This window comes from Helianthus annuus, chromosome 10, assembly GCF_002127325.2.
Source record: "Helianthus annuus cultivar XRQ/B chromosome 10, HanXRQr2.0-SUNRISE, whole genome shotgun sequence".
Taxonomy (NCBI): domain Eukaryota; kingdom Viridiplantae; phylum Streptophyta; class Magnoliopsida; order Asterales; family Asteraceae; genus Helianthus; species Helianthus annuus.
Window position 1 is genome coordinate 160,782,642 of NC_035442.2, and position 22,885 is coordinate 160,805,526.

At 33.5% G+C, this 22,885-nt stretch overlaps 1 protein-coding gene across 1 annotated transcript; it reads left to right on the plus strand.

The window, feature by feature from the left end:
• Positions 1-402, plus strand: LOC110882643 (auxin-responsive protein SAUR50). Its single transcript, XM_022130616.1, has one exon. The coding sequence runs from the start codon at positions 1-3 to the stop codon at positions 400-402; it is 402 nt and encodes a 133-aa protein (XP_021986308.1).
• The last annotated feature ends 22,483 nt before the right edge of the window (positions 403-22,885 follow it).

Consider the following 22,885-nt stretch of genomic DNA (forward strand, 5'->3'; position numbering starts at 1 on the left):
ATGAAATCCGGCAACAAGATCAGCCAAATAGTCCGTCTAAAACAAGTAGTCCAACGGTGGCGTCGCCGCACCCCTTCAGCCGGCTCACTAGCGGTTTACGTGGGTGCTGAACGCCACCGGTTTGTTATTCCTACACGCTTTCTCAAACTACATGTGTTCGTGTCGTTACTAAACAAAGCGGAGGAGGAGTTCGGGTTCCAAACCACTGGCGGGCTCGTGCTACCATGCGACGTCGTTACTTTTAATAAGTTGTTGAAAGGCCTCGATAGAGACGAGCGAGGTGTGGGAGATTTAGATATCGATTGTTTTACCGCCAAGTGTTCCGAGTTGGTTGGGGAATTTAGTTCGTCTTGTAAAGTGTTTGAGTCTCATAGCTTCACTTTGCTATTGCAGAAAAGCTAAGGTTTGAGATCGATCGATTGATTGATTCTCATACTATATGTTTAGGGGTTTTTAGTTTTGTATATACGTGACTTATCTCTCCTGATTTTTATGAAATAGGTTTTAATGAGATTAACTTTGTGATTTAACATAATTTTAGGGGGTTTTAATGAGATTAACTTTGTGATTTAACATAATAATTTTAGGTTTGTTTCCGGATTAAAAGATCTTGATATTATTACATTTTATTTTGAAAATAATATTACTAAAAAACATATACTCAGCAAATTTGATGTTGCCGTTTTTGTTGTTTTTGTTTGACATCATCGGTGAGTTTTGATTGTAAAGGAATCTGACAAATTTGTTAGATATTAATAATAACTAGTTTTTTTATATCGTCCCGTTGAAACCGAGTAAATAATAATGTAAAACAAACGTGATTTGAAAATAAAGTATGTTGTTTAAAACGTCAAACCATTAGAATGATTTAGTTTATCATTGTACTGTTTTATAATACCAAATAAATACTTTATTTTGAGTATAACCTCGTTTTCAACAAAACTTGTAAAGAAATGTTAGAGAAAAAATCAAGCACAACTACGTACTTAAGTTTTTAGAAAAAAGTTATAAATGTAACTTATTAAAGAAATATCAAATTAATCGATAAATTTATATATGTTCAAAAAAAGAAAAAAAAAACAATTATTAAAAAAAAGGTAAAGAAAATATATGTTTAAAAAAAAAGAAAAACATATTATTAAAAGTAAATATAATAAAAAAACTATATATTATCATAAAAATAAAATTACTATTCATCAACTCTCAAAAACAATATATACATATAATAGTATTAGGCTTAGGGACCATTAGCCTTAGGTCATGAGTTTGATTCTCGTAAGGGAGATTTTTCTCAGATTTTTTGGGTTTTCTCCTGAACTAGTATATGCATTATAGCCTAGTAGAGACGGATATGATCAGATGATTTCACTAGTGGCACCCGTTAGTGATCCAAGTTTGCCTTTAAAAAAAATAGTAATCGACGAACTTAGACCATCTACATTAGTGGGTTTGTGCCATCGTTGGAGATTTGTGGGAAGTGGATGTCAGAAGAGGTGCACAAAATAACCGGTTAATAACCGATCAAAGAATAACCGGTTAGTGATTATTTTTAAACGTAGGTTAGTAACCGGAGATAGATATTCAGTATATGAACCGGTTATTAACCTGTTAACCAAAAAAATAATCGAAAAATTAAAAAAAAAGCGAGAAAACCCAAAAATAACCGGTTAATTAATCGGGCTGGTTAAAGTAATTAACCGGACCAGTTAAAAAAATAAAGGTTAAAGTAATAATAGGTTAAAGCATTAACCGGTTAAATTCAAATGAACTGTTATAACTAGTTAACCGAACCAATTATTGAAATTAACCGGTTTGTGCACCTCTAGATGTGAGGTGGGACCCTCTTTCTGTAGCGAGCCACATTACTATCGAATAGGATTGTGTCATCTTATCTAACCCGACTTAGAGGTGGGGCACTTTCCTATTGACCCACAGTTCTATCGAATAGAATTGTGTCATCTTATCTAACCTGATTTAACCCACAAACGAGAAAAACCCACATGAATCTAAAATTCCAACATCAATTTATAAGACGTAAGAGTCCCGAAAAATACTAACCCAAACTCTATGACTGTCATTAAGGGCATGTTTGGTAACATCAGACTGGTTAAGTGCTGAAACAGTAAGAGGTCTGAACCATTAAGTGCTGAATCAGTAAGAGATCTAAACCATTAAGAGCCTATATAATGCTTAACCGTTTAGAGACAAATGTCTGACCAATTCAGATTAAAGGTCTTAACCATTTAGACTCTATATAAATCTTAACCATTTAGAGGCAAATGTCTGAACCATTCAAACATCTGCTCGTGAAACAAACAGTCTGAACCATTAAGTGCTGAACCAGTAAGAGGTCTGAACCATTAAGAGCCTCATTAAGATGTAAACAAACATCCCTTAATGCCACTTAGGTTATAGTCTAATGGTCAAGAGTAATTATCTCTTATGGAAAGACCAAGATTCAATTATTATAAAGGAATAAATTACAAGTTTTGTCCTTTATGTTTGTCCCAAATTGCAGGCGGTGTCATTTATCTTTAAATTTGACGAGTTTTGTCCTTAACGTTTTAAAATTATGCACGTTATGTCTTTAGCCCTAACACAATTAGATTTTTTTTGTTAAGTATGGTCATGTGCATTGCACATGAGGGCATTCTTGTCATTTTACATTCCCAAGGGCTATTTTGTAAATAAATGGTATTAAGGGACTAAATATTATATACAAAACTAAAAATTAAAAAAGAAATATAAACATACTCTCTTTCTCCTCTCATCTCTTCTCTCTTCTCTCCTCTCTCTTTCCAGAATTCCACCATTATCATCCTCACTCACACAAACATCAAACCCTTGCTATCATCCTCACTCACACAAAGATTAAACAAACCCTTACTAAAATCCCCACTCAAAAATAACACCCAAACCCTCAAAATGCTCAACAATTTTAACAAAAACCTCCGGTGACTCTGCTCCAAGCTCCGGTGGCCGGTGCGCCGCCGTGCAAAGCCCTTTGTTTTCAAAACATGGCGTCCCTCACTTTCTACACTACCATTAAATCACCCGAATTAGTTTCTGTTCCCGGTTATCACAACCCTAAACCCACAACCAAACACTCCTTATCTTCCCCCTCTTCTTCAGTCAGTAAATCAACAACAAATCTCCATTCTAGGGTTTATTATAATGCTCGCCGCTATCAAGGACTCATTAAAGCTTCTTCGAAAACCATGACCACCTAGAAATTGGGAATTACGACCGTCAAAACCCTCCGGAATCGTAGCTCACTGAACTCGGCGTCAGATCTTGGCCCAAGTAAATCGTTTTTTTGATGGCAATTGTTTGAAAGTGTATGTGCGCAGATTTGTTTTTTTGATGACAACTGTTTGAATGTGAATCGTTGTAACAGGTTGCTTGTTGGCAATGAAAATAAACAAACAGATTTGGTGAAATTCATGATCAGTGAAATGGAATCTACCAATTTGGATTTAGATGCAGCTGCTAATTCGATTTAACCAGATTTAAACAGAGTGAATTTGAGAGAGAGTTTAGAGAGAGAGAAGAGAGAGTGTGTGCAGATTTCTTATTTTTTATCTTTTACACAATAGCCCATTTATATGAGTTTTTTTATACAATAGTCCCTGCGTGGTAAAATGACAAAGATGCCCTCATTTGCAAGTCACATGACCATATTTAACAAAAAAATCCGACTAAGTTAGGGCTAAAGGACATAACGTGCAAAATTTTGAAACATTAAGTACAAAACTCGTCAAATTTAAAGGTAAAGGACACCGTATGTAATTTGTGACAAACATAAAGGACAAACTTGTAATTTACTTATTAAAAAGTGTAAGTATTTAAGGGAAAAAATTATATTTAAAAAAAAAAATCAATGATACACTAATAATAAAATTGTTAATTGGACAGCACCCGGATAGTTATTTTCTTTCCGAAACATAATTTCCGATAAAGACAAAAAGGAGAGTGCGATTTCTGTGTTGGTTCTTCGTTTGGATCGATTCAATCAAATAATGTATTTAAACCATCTAAAAAAGGATTCAGTTTAGAATTTAATTAGCTCCGTTTTACAATTGTGTTTCCGATTTTATAATGCCCATTGATAAAAAATAATACTTCAATACTTTTGATTAAGTGTATAACTTTTATAACTATAAACAGATATGTTTAGTCATTGTAATATCAGAAAAATAGGATTAAAAGACTACATGTTGGTAGGGTTAAATCAAACTAAAATTTTATTTTATTTTATGTTAAGTGATTTATATTATTCACACTTTTAACACTTTGTTCTCGAGTCTCATTTAACAGGGAGGAGGGGAAAGCAAAGAGATGAAAATATAAAAAAAAACCATTTTCCCGAGATTTTTTAAGGATAGAAGCGGAGGGGAAAAGAGGGAAAAAGGAAGAAAATTTGTACGTATATTCATCCTCCCAAATCGGAGAGATTAATTAGGAGAGAAAATCTTATCAATTACTAAATTACCCTCATATCTAATTAAAATGTTTTATGTTTAAAGGGTATAATGGTAAAATTGTTCCTTTCTTTTCTTTTCCTCCTAACTCAGGAACACATAAAATACTTGATTTCTTATCTTTTCTTTTACTTTTCATTAAACTCGGGAACACGAAAAAAAATCACATATTTTCCTTACTTTTTCTCTCTTAATTCATTTTCCTTCTCTTCCCCTAGTTAAATGAGACTCGAAAACACAATGTAAATGTTTGTATGCACTATGCACATGTGAAATGTGAGTATTAACATGAGAATTACTCTAATTCACATGTAATCACAAGCAAAGTCTTGCCTTTTGATATGTTTATTTACGTGTAAAAGATTGTTATGTTCACCAATGTATGAAACCAAACTAAGCGTCTAAACAACTATAAATATAGTATAATTAACTATTTTCACAACTTTTACTCTTAAACCAAAATCTAGTCAACAACACACGTTAAATTTATATTTGTGTTATTTTTCACTTGAAATATCACCAGCTAGTTCATATGTAAACCATGATCAGTTCACGTATAAAAGAAAACGTTTGGTTTAATTACGTAAATAAGCTGTTTTTACATGTGAATGTCTTAATTCTAACTACAATTAAAAACACTCAAAACTCAAATATGAATATTAATTCAATATAAATAATTAATCAAATGCAATGTATTGTGGAAATTATGGATCAAGACTAGGGCCGTTCAAATCGCTCGTCACTCGTCGCTCGCTCGACGCTCGTTCGGAAATAGCTCGGAAAATGCTCGTTCGATTTGACGCTCGGTTGTAAACGAGCCGCTCTGCTCGGTTCGGTTTGTAAACGAGCCAAGCATGAGCAAAGGTCCGCTCGGCTCGGTTCGGCTCGAATTATTATTTTAATTAGTATATATATACATATACATATACACATACATCTAAAAACATGTATATACACAAATATAAATTATACATATATATACACACATACACCTATATATATACACACTTACACATACATATATACTTAAATATAAATTAAATTTATAGTTTTATATGTACCAATCTATTAGATTTTGGTCAACTATATACAAATTTACAACTACATCTATACGTACTAGCCTAACCACGGCAAAAAAAAAGTTAAAATCAAAACTAAAAGTTAAACTCTAGACCGATAAACGACAGTCTGTTCATCGCCTCAATGTTTCATGTCGTTACCCTAAGTCGATCGTCTTATGCTCTCAACGTAATGGTTCGTGCAATATGATCATCGCCAGCCACAACATTGTTATTCATAAGAAAAATATTATACCATGAAATGTGCATGTTTTTAAAGACATAAAAACTTGAGATCCAACATTGTCATTATCTCTCTCAACAAATTTAAATTGTGCGACACGGCTGTCCAAATCGCTCGAACTTCGCTCGACGCTCGCTCGGAATTTTTACTGCTCGAAAAATGCTCGCTTGATTTGATGCTCGGTTTTAAATGAGCCGCTCCGCTCGGTTCGGTTTGTAAACGAGCCAAGCATGAGCAAAGGTCCGCTCGATTCGGCTCGGCTCGTGAACAGCCCTAATCAAAACGTGTTTACAATGATCTAGCTATTTCATGTCGAATTTCATTATTTGAGTGATTACAAAAATTGAAATATGTGAAAAGATTTAAGAGTCAAGAAAACTCATGTCAAATCACATGTGTTAGTGGAACCATGACTCATGTATTAAATTCCAAACTAATAAAATTTTAAACATGCGAATCCAATACAAAATGGAAGACCAGTAACAAATTTACAAATCATCATCATACTCAATAAATTTCACCAACAGTAAAGTAAATGGGATCTGAGGAGGGTAAGATGTAGATAGCTTTAGCTCTATCTCGTAGAAATAGAGAGGCTGCTTCCAGTGAGACCTCCGTCTCGATAGTAGTTTTGTATCAAACCTTGAACATAAGGCACATAACACTCAACAATCGGGACAAAGACCGATTAGTGCATGTACCCTTTTGTCTTTCAGCTATCAACGCCATCACATGATGCATGATTAACTGTCCTCAGCTTTTAACGTTATTTTCACGAAATTAGTAAAATAACGTTAAAATTAGTGCACTTTCACTTTTATCCCCCGATGACCCATATATATACATTATATGCGCATACCGCAAGTGGAGCGTATAACAAATTAACAAAGATTGAAATTAATGAAGAAAAGTAGAGAACGCGCTCATTGCTTCCAACTTTCTTACATGTGTTCATAACATAAGCTTCAAGTTTACAATATCATGAGCTATACAAGTACATTATTGTCCAAATTTCAAAAGATGAGGCAAGTAGTTGTGACCATAAACTTGATACTGAGACACAGTTGTCCTTGTAACTACATTATTCCTTAACAAGGATTCCACCATCATAACATCTACAATATTAGGATACCTTTGTCCTTTGCATCATCTAGAAAAAGCTTTGTGAGTAACATGGATTTTAATTTGTAAACAAATTTAGTAACATAGTAGTACTAAGAGCAGCAACAACAATGAGTTCATTGCACAAGTTTGGCAGAGCGGACCACCCCAAACCAGACTTCTCGTGTTGGAGGAGTTTGACCGATGTGGTCCGGTTTGCTTGAGCATACGAGGTTGGTCTGAAATGGTAGGGACCACCCACTCACTCACTCACAAACTTATTATTTTTTGTTTTTTAGCGTAAAAAGTGGGGTGTGATGTGGAGGTTTGGAGTGGTGTATTGTTAGATGAAGAAATGAGGGCTTGGAGTGGTGGTGGTTTGGAATAATGTGGATGCTGACTAGGCAGTCTGTTAGATGGACTTTGACCACTGTTGTGGGTGCTCTAAAAGTAAAGAAATTAGAGTAAATTGCACAAAACGTCTTTTATGTTTGCTCAAACTTGCAGTTTTCAACCTTTATATTTAAACCTTGCTGAAAACAACCTTTACGTTTATTTTTGTTGCAGGTTCAATACTTTATGACTAACCATGTTAATTTCTCAGTTTAATCCCCTCACTTGCTTAACATGTGAGGGCATATTTGTCATTTTCTTCCCCTTTCTTGTAAAACCCGCAAAACCCATACTAACATTAACCCATAATTCATCATCACCTCCAAATTTACCAACAACAGTTTATCGATCTCTGTATTCGGATACGTCGTATTTCTCCTATGTGCATTAAAACTTAACGATGAAAAAACAAAACAAAAAACACATCCGCTGCTTGCGGATCCAAAACCCTAACTGCCTCACCACCATAATTCTCACACAACAACGACACCATCATCCAATACTCCACACTATGCTGCTTCAGCCTCGAATTCCGTGACCACGACGGCAGATTCCTCGCCGTTATTGAAATATTCTCATCTTCTTCGTGGGCGATTCGGTGCGGCAAGGTCTAAGATTATTACAAGTAGTCTGAGTGTCATTGGTGGATGAGAGGAACGAGAATTTAGATCTGGGATTGAGATCGACGGTTCCAATTAAGCCTCCAATGGTGATTAAGTATGTGCTGACAGTGATGATTAGGAAGATGATTAGTGATATGATTTATTTAGTGACCATTTTTGTTGGTGGAATTTGAATGTTTTGTGTGTGTGTGTGTGTGTACATATATGGTCGAAATAGTTGTGAGGGTTCGTATGTGATTAAAGTAAACGAAGGTTTTGTTAACAAGGAAGTTGTGAAAGTGAAGACTGAAGAGTTGACCCATTGTGTTGACAAACTCACGGTGGTTGGTTGTTTATTTACCGGTATGCGGATCTGTTATTAACGATATGGATCTTGCTATGTTATTGTCATCATGTGAGATGCTTATTGGTGTGTAACCGGTCAGATTTGTGGTGACCAAAGATCGGAAAAGAGATAAACAAAATAGATTGAATAATTTGATGACATTGAAGATGAGTTTGATGATGACATTTAATACAGGTAGATCGATTAATTTGATGATGGTTTGATTCGTGGGGTTTTAATTGAAGGTGATGAAGAATCGTGGGTAGGCTTTTAAACTGAAGGTGATGAAGAAATGTGGGTTTAATGGTAGTTTTTTTTTTTTTTTTTTTTTGGGGGGGGGGGGTTACAAGAAAGGGGAAGAAAGTGACAAATATACCCTCACATGTTAGGCATGTGAGGGGATTAAATAGAGAAAATTAATCTGGTTAGTAATAAAGGATTGAGCCTACAACAAAAATAAACGTAAAGATTGTTTTCAGCAAGATTTAAACATAAAGGCTGAAACCTGTAAGTTTGAGCAAACATAAAGGAGGTTTTGTGCAATTTACTCAAGAACTCATCAAAAGTAAATTCTAGCATGACTAGAAAACATTAAAATTAACTTAGCTAATAATTATGTACCCACTTTAACTTAAACACAATGCATAACACTAAAATTATTTATCTTTACATAAAGCACATTTTTTACGAGTTCTATATTTGGGGAAATCTTGATCGAGTGATCACCTTGAACTCCCCTTAGTACCCTTATAAAGTGTTGTCTAACAAGTGATCCATTACCTAGACTATTGACAACATATCCATACTATTTGATCATATATTAAAAGTCTTTTATGACATTTGACTCTTACATTATTAGACAATAAAATGCATCTTCTACTATGCTATACCACTCATTTAGAACAACTAGTTTAATAACAAATAACTAACAAGCTGCAAATGATCACCAATGTCCATATTTTAGTAAAAGAGCATTGCCTATCTCGTGCTTCCTTGTAAAACAAACAAATGTACTCGGTAAAAGACCATTGGCTATCTAGTGCATCCTTGTGAAATAAACACACGTACCCAGTAAAAGAGAATTAGCTAACTGGTGCGTCCTTGCATATGCTAAAATCCCCCATTTTATGTATAATTTATAAATTTCCATTTATATCAAGATCTAGAACACCATTTTAACATACATAAATATATATTAAACTCATCCAAGCCTCAAATTGAAGTTCCAAACATCAATTAATCGCATTTAGCGTTATGTTTCTATGGATGAATACTCTATGTGGTCAATTTCCATGGAAACCTCCATTACGTGTAAACTTATGTCCAAGCATGAACCCATCTTTAATACTTCTATTTTACATACCACCAAGCAAGCAAGACTCCCGAATCTTGAGTATTACTTCCATTTCATCATCATTTAAGCGAAGCTAAATACATATTACACATGACTTCATCTATATTGAGGTGTTACATATTGACCTAATTAAACTTCCAATTGGGTTTAACCCTAACATAAAATACTTGGAACAAGTGATTACCTTGAGAGTTCTTGATTGTAGATTAATTCGAACACCTCCAGTCACTACACTCACTTCCAAGTTTGCTTGGAAAAATTTAACCATTGTCTAGTTAGATGCAGCATTTATGTGGTTTTATAGACTTTTTTATATTTGTATTTATGATGGAATGAAAGACTACCGAACGTTATTGTAGTTAATCATAATGAATCTAATCTATTTTCTGTTACTTTATGTGGAGATATTTTAGTAGCTATTTATAAAGCAAGTAAGTTTTGTTGACTAGAATTCATAGGAAATGGAATTTAAGTTTCATTTATCGGCATGTTTGGTTTAGCAAGAAAAAGAATTGGAATTGAAATTAAATCAAACCAAATCCTCCAACTAATGGAATTCGGAATCCCTCGGTATCCTAATAGAGCGTTTAGAATTCTGCTGGAAATCGTGTGAAGTTACTAGAATCACCTCCAATTCTTAAAACATCATGCTCTTCTCACTTCCAGATCTTCATTGCTGGTCTTTTCCCTCGATGATATTCTCCATTGTTCTTTCATTCTTTATATTTATATGAACAAAAATCGAAATCCATAAACAAATCTAGAAACCAATTCACATCAGAATCGACTGAGAGGTGAAAACAAATCAAATGAAGTCTTGCTTTAAAATCATTCGTTCCAATTGAGGCTTTGATTGAGAATATTTCATTCGATGGAGGTTCAACAAATTCCTTCGATTGAGTTTCTGATTGTAGAACATAACCTACTTGTGAGAAGAAAGGAAGAAATTATGAAGACACAGAGAATGAGAAAATTAGGATTTGGGGATGGCAAGGAGTGAATCAAATAGGTGAACATAACCTAAATTAGGGTGTTTTCATATCCAAGTTTTAGGACCCCCAACACATTAGTTATTTAAATAAACCCAACATTTATAGTTTTTGATAGGATCTCATAAATATTCTAATTCAAATTAAAATTCTATTTCAAATTCCTTTAAGAAATATTCTACGAACCAAACACCCCCTGATATTGAAGATACATTAATTTCGGATATCGAAACAAGGTTGTATGGGTGATTAACGATATGCTTAGGGAAGGGGCAATTTTCATGGGAAGAATGGATGGAATCCATGCCTTCATTATTTGAACTTCTTTAATTGTTTTATTATGTTGGATAAAAATAATCCTCGTATGGGGTATCAAACGGTGATTAGAATATTGATGTGTTTGTAAGGTGTTAAAACTTGAAAGGGTCAAATCTTGATGGTATAGTACTCGAACATATGAAACATATATAATTTATTTAGTTGGAATATTTGCCTTTGATTTAATTATTTGGATGGTGAACTGGTGATCCTTTTACACATCAAATATAGAGGTATGAGAGTAGGGATCTAATAAGTTATATATAAGATAAATGTTGGTAATTCTAGTCAGCATTGTTTAACTTCTTTCTTCTATGATCGATCGAACCATGATGCATCATCATACTATATTGTTTATGTCTACAAAACTTAGTTGTGATGTCAGCCATAGTACATTCCAAGTCAAAAATTGGTTGCAGTTTTGTTAAAAATATGGACTAACTTATACCAAAGATTGATAACATTTTCAAGCAATCTTAATAGATCATATAATTTCTTTTCATTAAAAGGCAGAATGTATTAATAAGGCAACGTCCAGCCTCTCGTACCACCAATATTTTTTGTTTTGCCCACCAGTAGTTCACGGTTTTTTTTGGTTGCCCAGTGAAGACTTTCTAGGAGGTTAGCCATCCTGGTACTACTCCCACCTGATTACGCGTAACTATAAAGTTCACCCCTCATCAACTAGCATTAAGCCCAAAATGCATTGGTGATTTTAAGAGGCAGGATATTCTTTATGAATCAATAATATCTCCTCGCCACGATTGATGCGGGATTTACCTAGGCTATTAGAATATGTCATGTTAGTCTTTTCCGTGTAGTTACAATCACCCCCACTATGGATTCATTGTCCTTGACGAGGTTTTCCCCACCATCCTAATTAGGGATATGTCGGATTTTCCTAAGGTTTTCTCATGGACACCCTCGGGGACTCACCATCTATGATAAGGTTTTCCTTACCATCCCAAACGGAACGGGAGTTGATCTGATACAATTTGTAAAATACGCTCCATCTACCGCTAATATTGTCTCCTTTGCCCGCGAGGAGCTCAAAATTTTGTTTTTGGTTCCCTTGGTAAAGAGTTACCAGGAGGTGACTGATTCTGGTACTACTCCCAACTGAGCACATTTAACTAAGGAGTTCTCCTTTCATCTACTAATATTAAGCCTAAACAAGGTTGATGATAATCGAGGTAGGATATTTCTTATGAAATAATAATTTTTTATGTCCCGGGCGAGATTTGCCTAGGGTGTGATAGTCACCCCTTTATGGACCCATCGCCTTCCTAGATGAGGTTTTCCACACCATCAAATTAATAATGTGTGATTTGCTTAAGATAACCTCCTTAACACCTCTAGGGACACATCGTTGTTAATGAGTGGTCGTGGATAGAAAGATTCCTTGTTCAAAAGAAATCTATCACCTTAATTATCACCAACGCGTTTTGGGCTTAATGTTCTTGGATGAGATGAAACTTCACAATTAAGCATGCTCGGGTAGTATAGTACCAAGATGGGTGACCTTATGAGAAATTTTCTACTAGGGAAACCAAAAACAAATTCATGATCTCCTCGTGAGCAAAGTGAACAATATTGGTAGCACGAGAAACCAAATTTTACAAGTAAAATAACTTCAAACGGAACACTGGCCAGTTATTGATTCATGAACGTTCTAAAAAATATACTTTTGATATTAAACTAGCTAAATTAAACTTGGCTACAATCTGCATGGACCGAAGGTTGAAGAAGCCAATAATATTAAAAAATGATGTAAATGACAATCTGGTTTTGGTTGGTGATTGAAAGAGGATGTCAAACTAATTTTGTGGTTTGTGACTTTCTTTATTTAAGCTCTTTATTGAAATACGTGTTCTTGTGGTTTCAAAAAAGCGAACATTTGTCTTGTGGATGCCGTAATGAAAGTTGAGATGTCTCTCAGTAGGGGTGTTCAATCGAATCGGGTTCAGGATATTTGAATTATTCTAATTTGAATTTTAAAAGTAATTTTAAATTCAAATAAAATTTGCACAACGAATACGCTTATTCGAATCGATTCAGGACTATTCGAATAAACCAATTCAGAAAATTAATAAAAACATTCGAAAGTATTCATGAAAACGAATTCTGGGAATGTCGATGGTGAACAACCCTAGAATCTCGAATGTTGAGCACTACCAGCGAAGACAACGAATGAGTGATGAAAAGATTAATTGACGAAGTATCATCTAGGTTAAAGTGTCGATGATGAACAACCCTTGAATGTCAATATCGAATGCCGATGTCTCATAGTAGCGGCTAGGTTACATCGTTAAACTTATCGATAAAGAAATTTTAAATTGAGTTACGTTTTTTTTGTTGAGTTATCTTTTTTAATCCATAATTTACAACCTAATAAGTGTTAAATTGATGAAGTCTGATTTAGTGTCAAATGAGGGTTAAGTTTATTGGGTTAGTGGACTTAATTTTGTTTCTTAGCCCATAAAAACTTGCACAAACTTTAGATTCTTGAAGTCCAAAATAAGCCAAGCTGATTTTATGTGTTTATAACATGCTATATAAAAATATAACACACACATACACTGATGTGTGCATGTATATACATGTTTTTACAAAGAATATAACACACGATTCGGTTTTAAATTTATAAAAATGATTTATACTTCAACATTTAAAACACACACGAAAGGGCAAGTGTACCCCGTCATATATGTAGTAAAGTATCAGTAAGAACCAAGTGTCGATCCAAGGATGTGGGCGGAGAAATAATACTAGACCTTTGTCATTAAACTACCGGTAGGAAGATAAGTGATTGATTTTCTAAAAACTACAATAAGCATAAACAAAGATATATAAAAACATAATAGACTCCAAATACGAAAATAAATATATAGCCTTGCTTTATACACAACCAAAGTATATAAACTAAGTGGGTTTTGTCCCTTGAGACATTTGGTCAATTTTCCATTTTCAAGACAATTAGTATCCCTTTCAGGAATACTAACATGACAATCATTCGGAAAGCTAAAACGATAAACACACTTTAACCACCTAAGATTGTTTTTTAACGTGCAATTGATAAATGTCTATGAAAATCCCCTAAAGATAAGTTAGTCATCCGTTAAGAGTTTTCTAACCTCACTTAATCAAGGAAAGTGACACCGATAAACACAATGCAACCACCGAGACAAGCATAAACTAGATTAAATCACAACCGAGTTAATTTTACAAATCTTGCACAAAAATTCACCAAGATAGCAATTTTGGCCTAAACTACTAACAAGGCTAACAATTTATGACAAGAATTCATAACAGCACCATTTAACCCGTTAAGGTCCTTACGTGAGGGAAAGCTTTCTTGGTTAACAATAATTACCCCTTATTAAACCATAACCATTTCTAGTATCATGGTGCACACATTTTAACCAAGTTCAAAGTCTACTAATACATGATTATTTAAGCTTCATCTTTCAATTATCTCAACTAACCATATACCAATCATCCAAGACAATTACTTATAATCAAGAAATCAACATCAATAAACAAGGTTGCAAACTAATCATCAATGATTAACATAGAAAATGCTTCAAAGTGTCATTACAAACATAATTAACATACTAATGGTTGTAATTAAGCAAGGGATTCTAGTGTTTTTGCCCAAAGGCTTACAATAATACATAATAATCAATCTAAATGCTTGAAACATAACAAAATCATGGAAAGATTAAGAAAATCAAACCATAAACAAACATAAGAATGAGAATCCGGAAGATAACGGAGCTAAATGGCACAATGTGGCTTGAATCCGGGTGAAACTAATGCCTCCGGAGCCTGAAAATCGCCTGTGAAGCTCCCAAAATATCCAAAATTACGAACAGAATGTTGCTGTCTGTTTTTATAACATTTTGCGATCGCACAGTCGTGCCAATAAAGTGCACGACCGTTCACTTTTACATTACGTTTCACCATACTTTTGTGACATCAGCAGATGCTGACCGGTCCATGCATTCGCACGATCGTTCCTCAGGTCGCACGAGCGTGCATCTCCGGGTTAGGGTGGCATGGACATCTGAACGGGCAGTGCATTTCCGATCTTGGCTTGGTCGTCGGGGTTGCACGGGGGTGCCTCCATCCGCACGATCGTTCCTCTCCGACAAAGGCTTGCACTCCTGATCGCACTGGCGTGTATTGCTGAGCTGAGTCTTATTGTCGGATCCGCACGGTCGTGTCATTCATTGCACGGCCGTGCCAAATGCCCAGGTCAGAATCTTCACAGAATGTTCACAGCTTTGTCGTTTCGTCCGAAAAGTCCTCGTTTTCACCATTATCTTGTTTGGCATGCTGTTTTAGACCTGTAAACAAAAGTATACTTGATTAAGTATCCGATTAACGGTTTTACGGTCGAAAACGCATCAAATGGGGGGATAAAGTATGTATAATTTGGTGAATATCATAGACACACATATATGTATATAATATTTATATTCAAGTTATTGCATTTGAATTGGGCTTGATATTCCTGAATTTGAATTTGGATAAAATCCAAAGTAAAAATTTAAATCTAACAATGACTCGATTCAAATGAATTGGAATTCGAATTAGGTTTGAATCAAATTTTGGGTAATTCAAGCTCAATTCAAATAATGAACACCCATACTGCCAGCAGGAGTACGAGGATTTTGCAATACTATTGTTGTTTTCCCAAGTTAGGGAAAGGAATTTAGGTGAGAAAAGAAAAGGGAGAGAAAAAAATATATATTGTAATTTCGAGTTCCGAAGAAATGAAAAAATAAATTGTATTTATTTGTTTCTGAGTTGAAAAGAAGAAAATAAATTACAAAGTTACAATTATGCCTTTTAAAAGATTATTTATTAAAATAGGTAGAAGGTAATTTGAAAAATAACAAAGAGCTAGAGTTTGATAAGAGCTTTTTCTTTCCAAATCTCTCCGATTTGAAGAAAAGCCGGTGAATAAGATATGCATTAACTTTCTTCCCTTTTCTCTTATTTTCTCTCAACTTCTTTTGAAAAAAAATTAAATTTGTGGAAAACAACTTTTCTTCTTCGAGTAAATTGCCATTTTAGTCCCTGAGTTTTGTACAAATTTACCATTTTAGTCCAAATAGTTTTTTTTTGCCTCTGGGTCACTGACTTTTCCCTTTTGTTGCCATTTGGATCACATACACTAACTCCATCCAAAAACTCCATCTTTAACCAGGGTATTTTGGGGATTTTCATTTTAAATGTTTTCAATTGCCATTTTGATCCAATTCCAAAAAATCAAAAAATTCTAAAAAATCAAAAAAATTCCAAAAAATAATAAAAATTCTAAAAAAATCATAAAAATTCTAAAAAATCCAAAAAATCCGTTTCGGCGCGAATCGTTTCGAACACGAACCGTTTCGACGCGAACCGTTTCGACCCGTACCGTTTCGACCCGAACCGTTTCGAGCTGAACCGTTTCGACACGAACCGTTTCGACCCGTACCGTTTCGACCCGAACCGTTTCGAGCCGAACCGTTTCGACGCGAACCGTTTCGAGCTGAACCGTTTCGAACCGAACCGTTTCTAGCTGAACCGTTTCGAACTGAACCGTTTCGAGCTGAACCATTTCGAACCGAACCATTTCGAACCGAACCGTTTCGAGCTGAACCGTTTCGACGCGAACCGTTTCGACCCGTACCGTTTCGACCCGAACTGTTTCGAGCTGAATCGTTTCGACGCGAACCGTGCCTTATCGACGCGAACCGTTTCGAACCGTACCGTTTTGATGCGAACCGTGCCTTATCGACGCGAACCGTTTCGAACCGTACCGTTTCAATGCGTACTGTTTCGAACCGGACCCTTTCGAACCGAACCGTTTCGACCCGAACCGTCGAAACGGTTCAGCTCGAAACGGTTCGGTTCGATAAGGCACGGTTCGGTTCGAAACGGTACGGCTTGAAACGGTTCCGCTTCGAAACGGTACGGGTCGAAACGGTTCGGCTTCGAAACGGTACGGGTCGAAACGGTTCGGCTCGAAACGGTACAGGTCGAAACGGTTCCGCTCGAAACGGTTCGTGTTAGAAACGGTTCGCGCCGAAACGGATTTTTTAGAATTTTTATGATTTTTTAGAATTTTTATTATTTTTTAGAATTTTTTGGAATTTTTGGAATTTTTTTGATTTTTTAGAATTGGATCAAAATGGCAATTGAAAACATTTAAAATTAAAATCCGCAAAATACCCCTGGTTAAAGATGGAGTTTTTGGATGGAGTTAGTGTATGTGATCAAAATGGCAACAAAAGGGAAAAGTCAGGGACCCAGAGGCAAAAAAAAAAAAAAAAAAAAAAACTATTTGGACTAAAATGGCAAATTTGAACAAAACTCAGGGATTAAAATGGCAATTTACTCTTTCTTCTCCTTATCACAGTTTCTTTTACTTCCCTAGTTAAATTGGATTCTAGAACACAACTATAAGTTTGTAATTCAAACTCTTCATGGTATGTTTAATTATATTCGTTACTTGATAGTTAATTACTTAGACTGTTAAGTGTTAAACATGTTTATGGAAAGATTAAAACCAAAATCATCTTTATAATCATCAAACCAAAATTAAAATCGTCTTCAAAATTCATACAAACCGAATCAAATCATATGAACAAAATAGAAATCACCTTAAGGGTGGATGGTGTGGGGGTTAGTGAAGATCCGATGAAGCCCGTCACTGTCCGGGAACACTGCCCCTCGAACGCGGCTTCTTTTTTATTCCAATAAATGGGGAAATGCCACCGAAACACGGGGAAGTGGTGAGGAGTTTGAATTGATTAAATTAAACGGTAATATTATTGTTGGTAAAAAAATATTTTTACACCCTTTAAATACCTTCATTTCTATCATTTAACCACATAAAAGTCTTTCATTTCTCTTAAATACTCTCATATTTCTCTCTATAAATTTATTTATCTCAATTGGCAGGAAGACCATGGACCAAAGAAGAAGAGATTGCTTTGGCTACACCTTGCGTGGCAACCCATAACGAAACGCCTCCTAGCGCAATGACTTCGTTTTGGAACACGGGTTTTCAACAATTTTGTTTGCATATGGGTCAGACCAACTGCAATGAGAATTAACTTCGTTCACACTTAAAGGAAATCTGTCATAAAAGTGTAAGATTTTCTTTGCTCTTCAACAATGTGGAAAATGGCGAGGGTGAGCTAATGAAAGATGACGTGATTCAAGTAGCCCTAGTCGAATACAAACATATCTATGGCCATGATTTTAACCACGTTTCGACATGGCAAATTTTAAGGGTGTTTGTTTAATTATGTATTTTCCATTTATTTATGTTTAATTATGTGTTTTTTTTTTACATTTTAGAAGGGAGTAATTTTATTTTATAACTAGTAGGATGCCCGCGCGATGCGGCGGGGACGACACTTTGCATTGCGGCACTCGTTTGTGGTAGTTTTCTTATTCATATAATATTTATGATAATATTATTGTGGTGAATATATGTCATAAGTATTAAACATATGTAAAGTTTTGTTTTTTTTATAAAAATTAATAATCAAAAGACAAAAAATATTGTTTTTTTATAAAAATTAATAATCAAAAGACAAAAAATAAAAGATAAGTTGTTATAATTGTAAAGTATGTTTATTTTATTGGTTAAATTATAAAGTATAATTTTATTATTTAAAGTTCATAACTTTTTTTTTTAAATATTCACATAGTATTCATCCAATAAACTTTAAGTTTAAAATTTTTATTTTTATAAAAATAATAAATAATAGTATTTGACTTGTAAGTACATTTTAGACCTTTAACTTGAATTATTAATTTTTGTTTTTTACACATATAAAAATTTATATTTTTATACAATTTCAAGAACCTTTTATAAAAAAATAGGATGATAAAAGTTTATATCTTTATTAACTTTATATCATACTAAGTTTTGATTTTTAGTTCCTAACTAATCTTATCTATATGAGTCTACTTTTATCTTATAATCGCTAAAAATATGCAACACAATCTACTATGTATCTAGTCAAGTTGGTAAAGAATTCTTTTGAAACAAACTAATATTATCTATAACAATATAGTTGTACTTATAATTCCTAAAAATTTGCAACACAATTTATTATTTATCTAGTAAAGATTGTAAATTTCTGAAGTATTTTATTTATAGTACTTGTTACAAAAGTGTTTATAAAAGAATTATTTTTTATAAAAACAAAATGTTTTGTTTATAAATAACGTAAAGAGTTAATTACATAGTTAGTCCCTGTGGTTTGCACAAAATAACATACTTAGCTATTAATAGTTTAAAAGAGTAAATTACAAAACTCGTCCTTTATGTGTGTATGTTATTGCAAATCATGTCCTTTATCTTCAATTATTACATTAATTATACCTAATGTTTACAAATCCTAACATGTTATATCCTTTACCCCAAACCCAGTTAATTTTCTCAGTTAATTATAGTCACGTAGGGCCCACTTGAGGGCAATACTGTCTTTTAACCTACCCATCTCTTTCCCTTATTTAAAACCCCAAATAACCCTAATTTGTTGTTGCCCTGTTTCACTTTCATCTGCTACTAGAAAGCTCATGGAGCTTCAATATCTAATAATAATTGATCTTTTCAAACAAACAATCTCAAATTCAACAGAAAATTTGAGAATAGTGGAGAAACAAATCATGAATGAAGGTCACGTCCCTTTCCTCCCCTCCTCAATCTTCCTTTTCTTTTATGTCGGTTTCCCCAACCACTTTTCTTTTAATATACATATATATTCTGTCTCTATATGTTTTCAGATTACTTCTGCTGCTGATAATAATTATTTCATCTTTTCATTTTCATATTTCTCACACAGATACCTTATTCCGTTTATGCAGACTCTCATCAACGCTTTGATCCTCCAATTTCACCAAGCTTCGTCTTCTTTCATCGTTATCTTCATCATCATCGTTCATTTGTGGTGAAATTTGTTGTAATTATCTGTTATCACATGAATATATTGATATATGTACATATAGGTTCTTAAATCAGGGTTTCCTCAACGCTTAATCTCTTAAAAATCAAAATTCGAGTTGATAGGCTCAAATTGCTTGCTTTTGTTGTAATTTTTTGTTGAATTTGAGATTGTTTGTTTGAAAAGATCGATTATGATTAGATATTGAAGCTCCAAATCTATATGAGCTTTCTGGTAGCAGATGAAGGTGAAACAGGGCAACAACAAATTAGGGTTATTTGGGGTTTTAAATGAGGGTAAAGAGATGAGTAGGTTAAAAGACATTAATGCCCTCACGTGGGCCCCACGTGACTATAATTAACTGAGAAAATTAACTGGGTTTGGGATAAAGGATATAACATGTTAGGATTTGTAAACATTATGTATGATTAATGTAATTATTGAAGACAAAGGACATGATTTGCAATAACATACATACATAAAGGACGAGTTTTGTAATTTACTCTAGTTTAAAATCACCTTCTAGGGTATTAACTTTTCATTTTGTAATGTTTGGAGGTATTAACTTCTAGGGTATTAACATAGTTAGTCCCTGTGGTTTGCACAAAATAACATAGTTAGGTGCTAATAGTTTAACAAACAATTAACGTTAATACCTCCAAACGTTACAAAATAAAAAGTTAATACCATAGAGGGTGATTTTAAACTATTAGTACCTAAGTATGTTACTTTGTGTAAACTACAGGAACTAGCTATGTAATTAACTCTAAAGTAAAAAAACTGTTTTACACATGTAAAGTTTCGTGATTTAATAAAAGATAGAGTAAACTTCCGTTTTGCTCCCTGTGGTTTGGTCACTTTAACGGTTTTGCTCCAAACCTTTAAAAATAGCCATTTTACTCCCTGATGTTTCGGTTTTTTTGCCAGTTTGCTCACCGCCTCTAACTCCATCCAAATTGTTTGTTTTTCCATTTTGCTCCCCGCAGGGAGCAAACTGGCAACAAAACCAAAAGATCAGGGAGTAAAATGGATATTTTTAAAGGTTTGGAGCAAAACCGGTAAAGTGACCAAACCACAGGGAGCAAAACGGAAGTTTACTCTAAAAGATAATAATCAAATGACAAAAAATAAAACATAAGTTGTTATAGTTGTAAAGTAAGTTTATTTTGTTGGTTAAATAATAATGTTTATAATTTTATTCTTTAAAGTTCATAACTTTTTTTAAATATCCACGTGGTACTCATCCAATAAACTTTAAGTGTAAAACTTTTGTTTTTATAAAAATAAAAAATAGTAATTGACTCGTAAGTACGTTTTACACCTTTAACTTTAATTGTTAAATTTCGTTTTTATATATAAAAATTTATATTTTTATAAAATTTTAAAAACAGTTTTTATAAAAAATAGGATGTTAAGAGTTTATATCTTTATTAAATTTATATCATAGTAAGTTTAGTTTTTTAGTTTAATTTTAAAGTTTATTATTTATTATTTATTATTTTTCAATTAAAAAATACAAATTATTAGATTAATATCCAAGAATTACTGCAATATTTTACAATTTCAGCTTGACTATATCTAACTGCAATATCTATTTATTGAAACTTTGGGATATTAATTTATACAAGTTCAGTTGACTTGTAAATTTAGGATACTAACTTTATTTTGAACTTTGTTAATATGGTCAATAACTGCATTATATTAACACAAAAAATAAAGTTCAAATATAAAATAAACTTTATTCATACGTCAAGATCAAAAATAACAACTGAAAATGAAAAAAAAAAACATAAAAACACTTGATAGATTTCATATTTGACTGCATGAAATATGTTCCACTTCTGAATTGACACTCAAGGTTTTTTTAATCGGGTTTTCTGGTTTGTGCTTCAATCGACAGTATCTTCTAATTCCTCTTCTTTGTCATTGTCCTCAGAATCGTCTAAATTAAGAACCACACTCCATTTCCATTTAGGGAGTCTCTTGGATCTCTTCAATTGATTCTCAAACTTCCGATCCTTTAAAAAGATAAAAATTGAGTATAAAAGTTAAAAAAACATTAAATAAACCTTAAAATTACATCTTCACTAAATTCACGTTGAAGATTAGACTTGTATGGACTAAACATTGCACCATAAGAAATAATATCAACACTTTTATCACCATCATCCTGTAATAAAACACACATATAATAACATAACGAACATGTTAATATGAAAGATATACGCATAAATTAGGGGTGTGCAAAAAACCGAATTAATCGAACCATAACCGATTAACCGACAAAACCGAACCGAAAAAACCGAACCAAGTAAAAAACCGGTGGGTCGGTTAATGGTTTTTTCGAAAACCGAAAGTTGCAGGTCGGTTATGGTTATCAATGTTTCCATACCCACCATAACCGAACCGAACCAACATGTAATAAATCTTTGTAGGATTTAGGACTTTTCACCATATTTTTAATATTTGATGTTTTTGACTGAAGATTTTTACTATTATGCGTTTTTTCATATCGTTTTGTGGTTTTGGTTGAATGTTTATTTGAATTTATGAAATATATTATATCACTTTATTTGGATATTCAATAATAATTAGTATTAAAATTATATATTATATGTATTTTTTAATACTATAGGCAATAACAATTTATTGCATGCTAAAAAAATTAAGCTATTTTAGCTAGGCTAAATACACAGTTAACCACTCACAACCAACCCGCTATAACCATCAAAACCGATTAACCATAACCACAATAACCAATCGGTTATGGTTATGGTTATGGTTTTCCAATAACCGACATCGCGGTTATGGTTATCGTTTTAGGCCAAAACCGACCCAAACCGACCCATGCACACCCCTAGCAAAAATAATACTTAAAAACCATCAAAATCAATACCTTAGAAGCTTGTTCGACAACTGTGTTGTTTAAATTGGCATGTTCATCATGCAACCGAATCTGAAATATCAAATAAATTAACATTCACATAAAAGTAAATAAATGAAAACAATTATTCACTGCTGCGATATAACAGAACAGACCTTAAA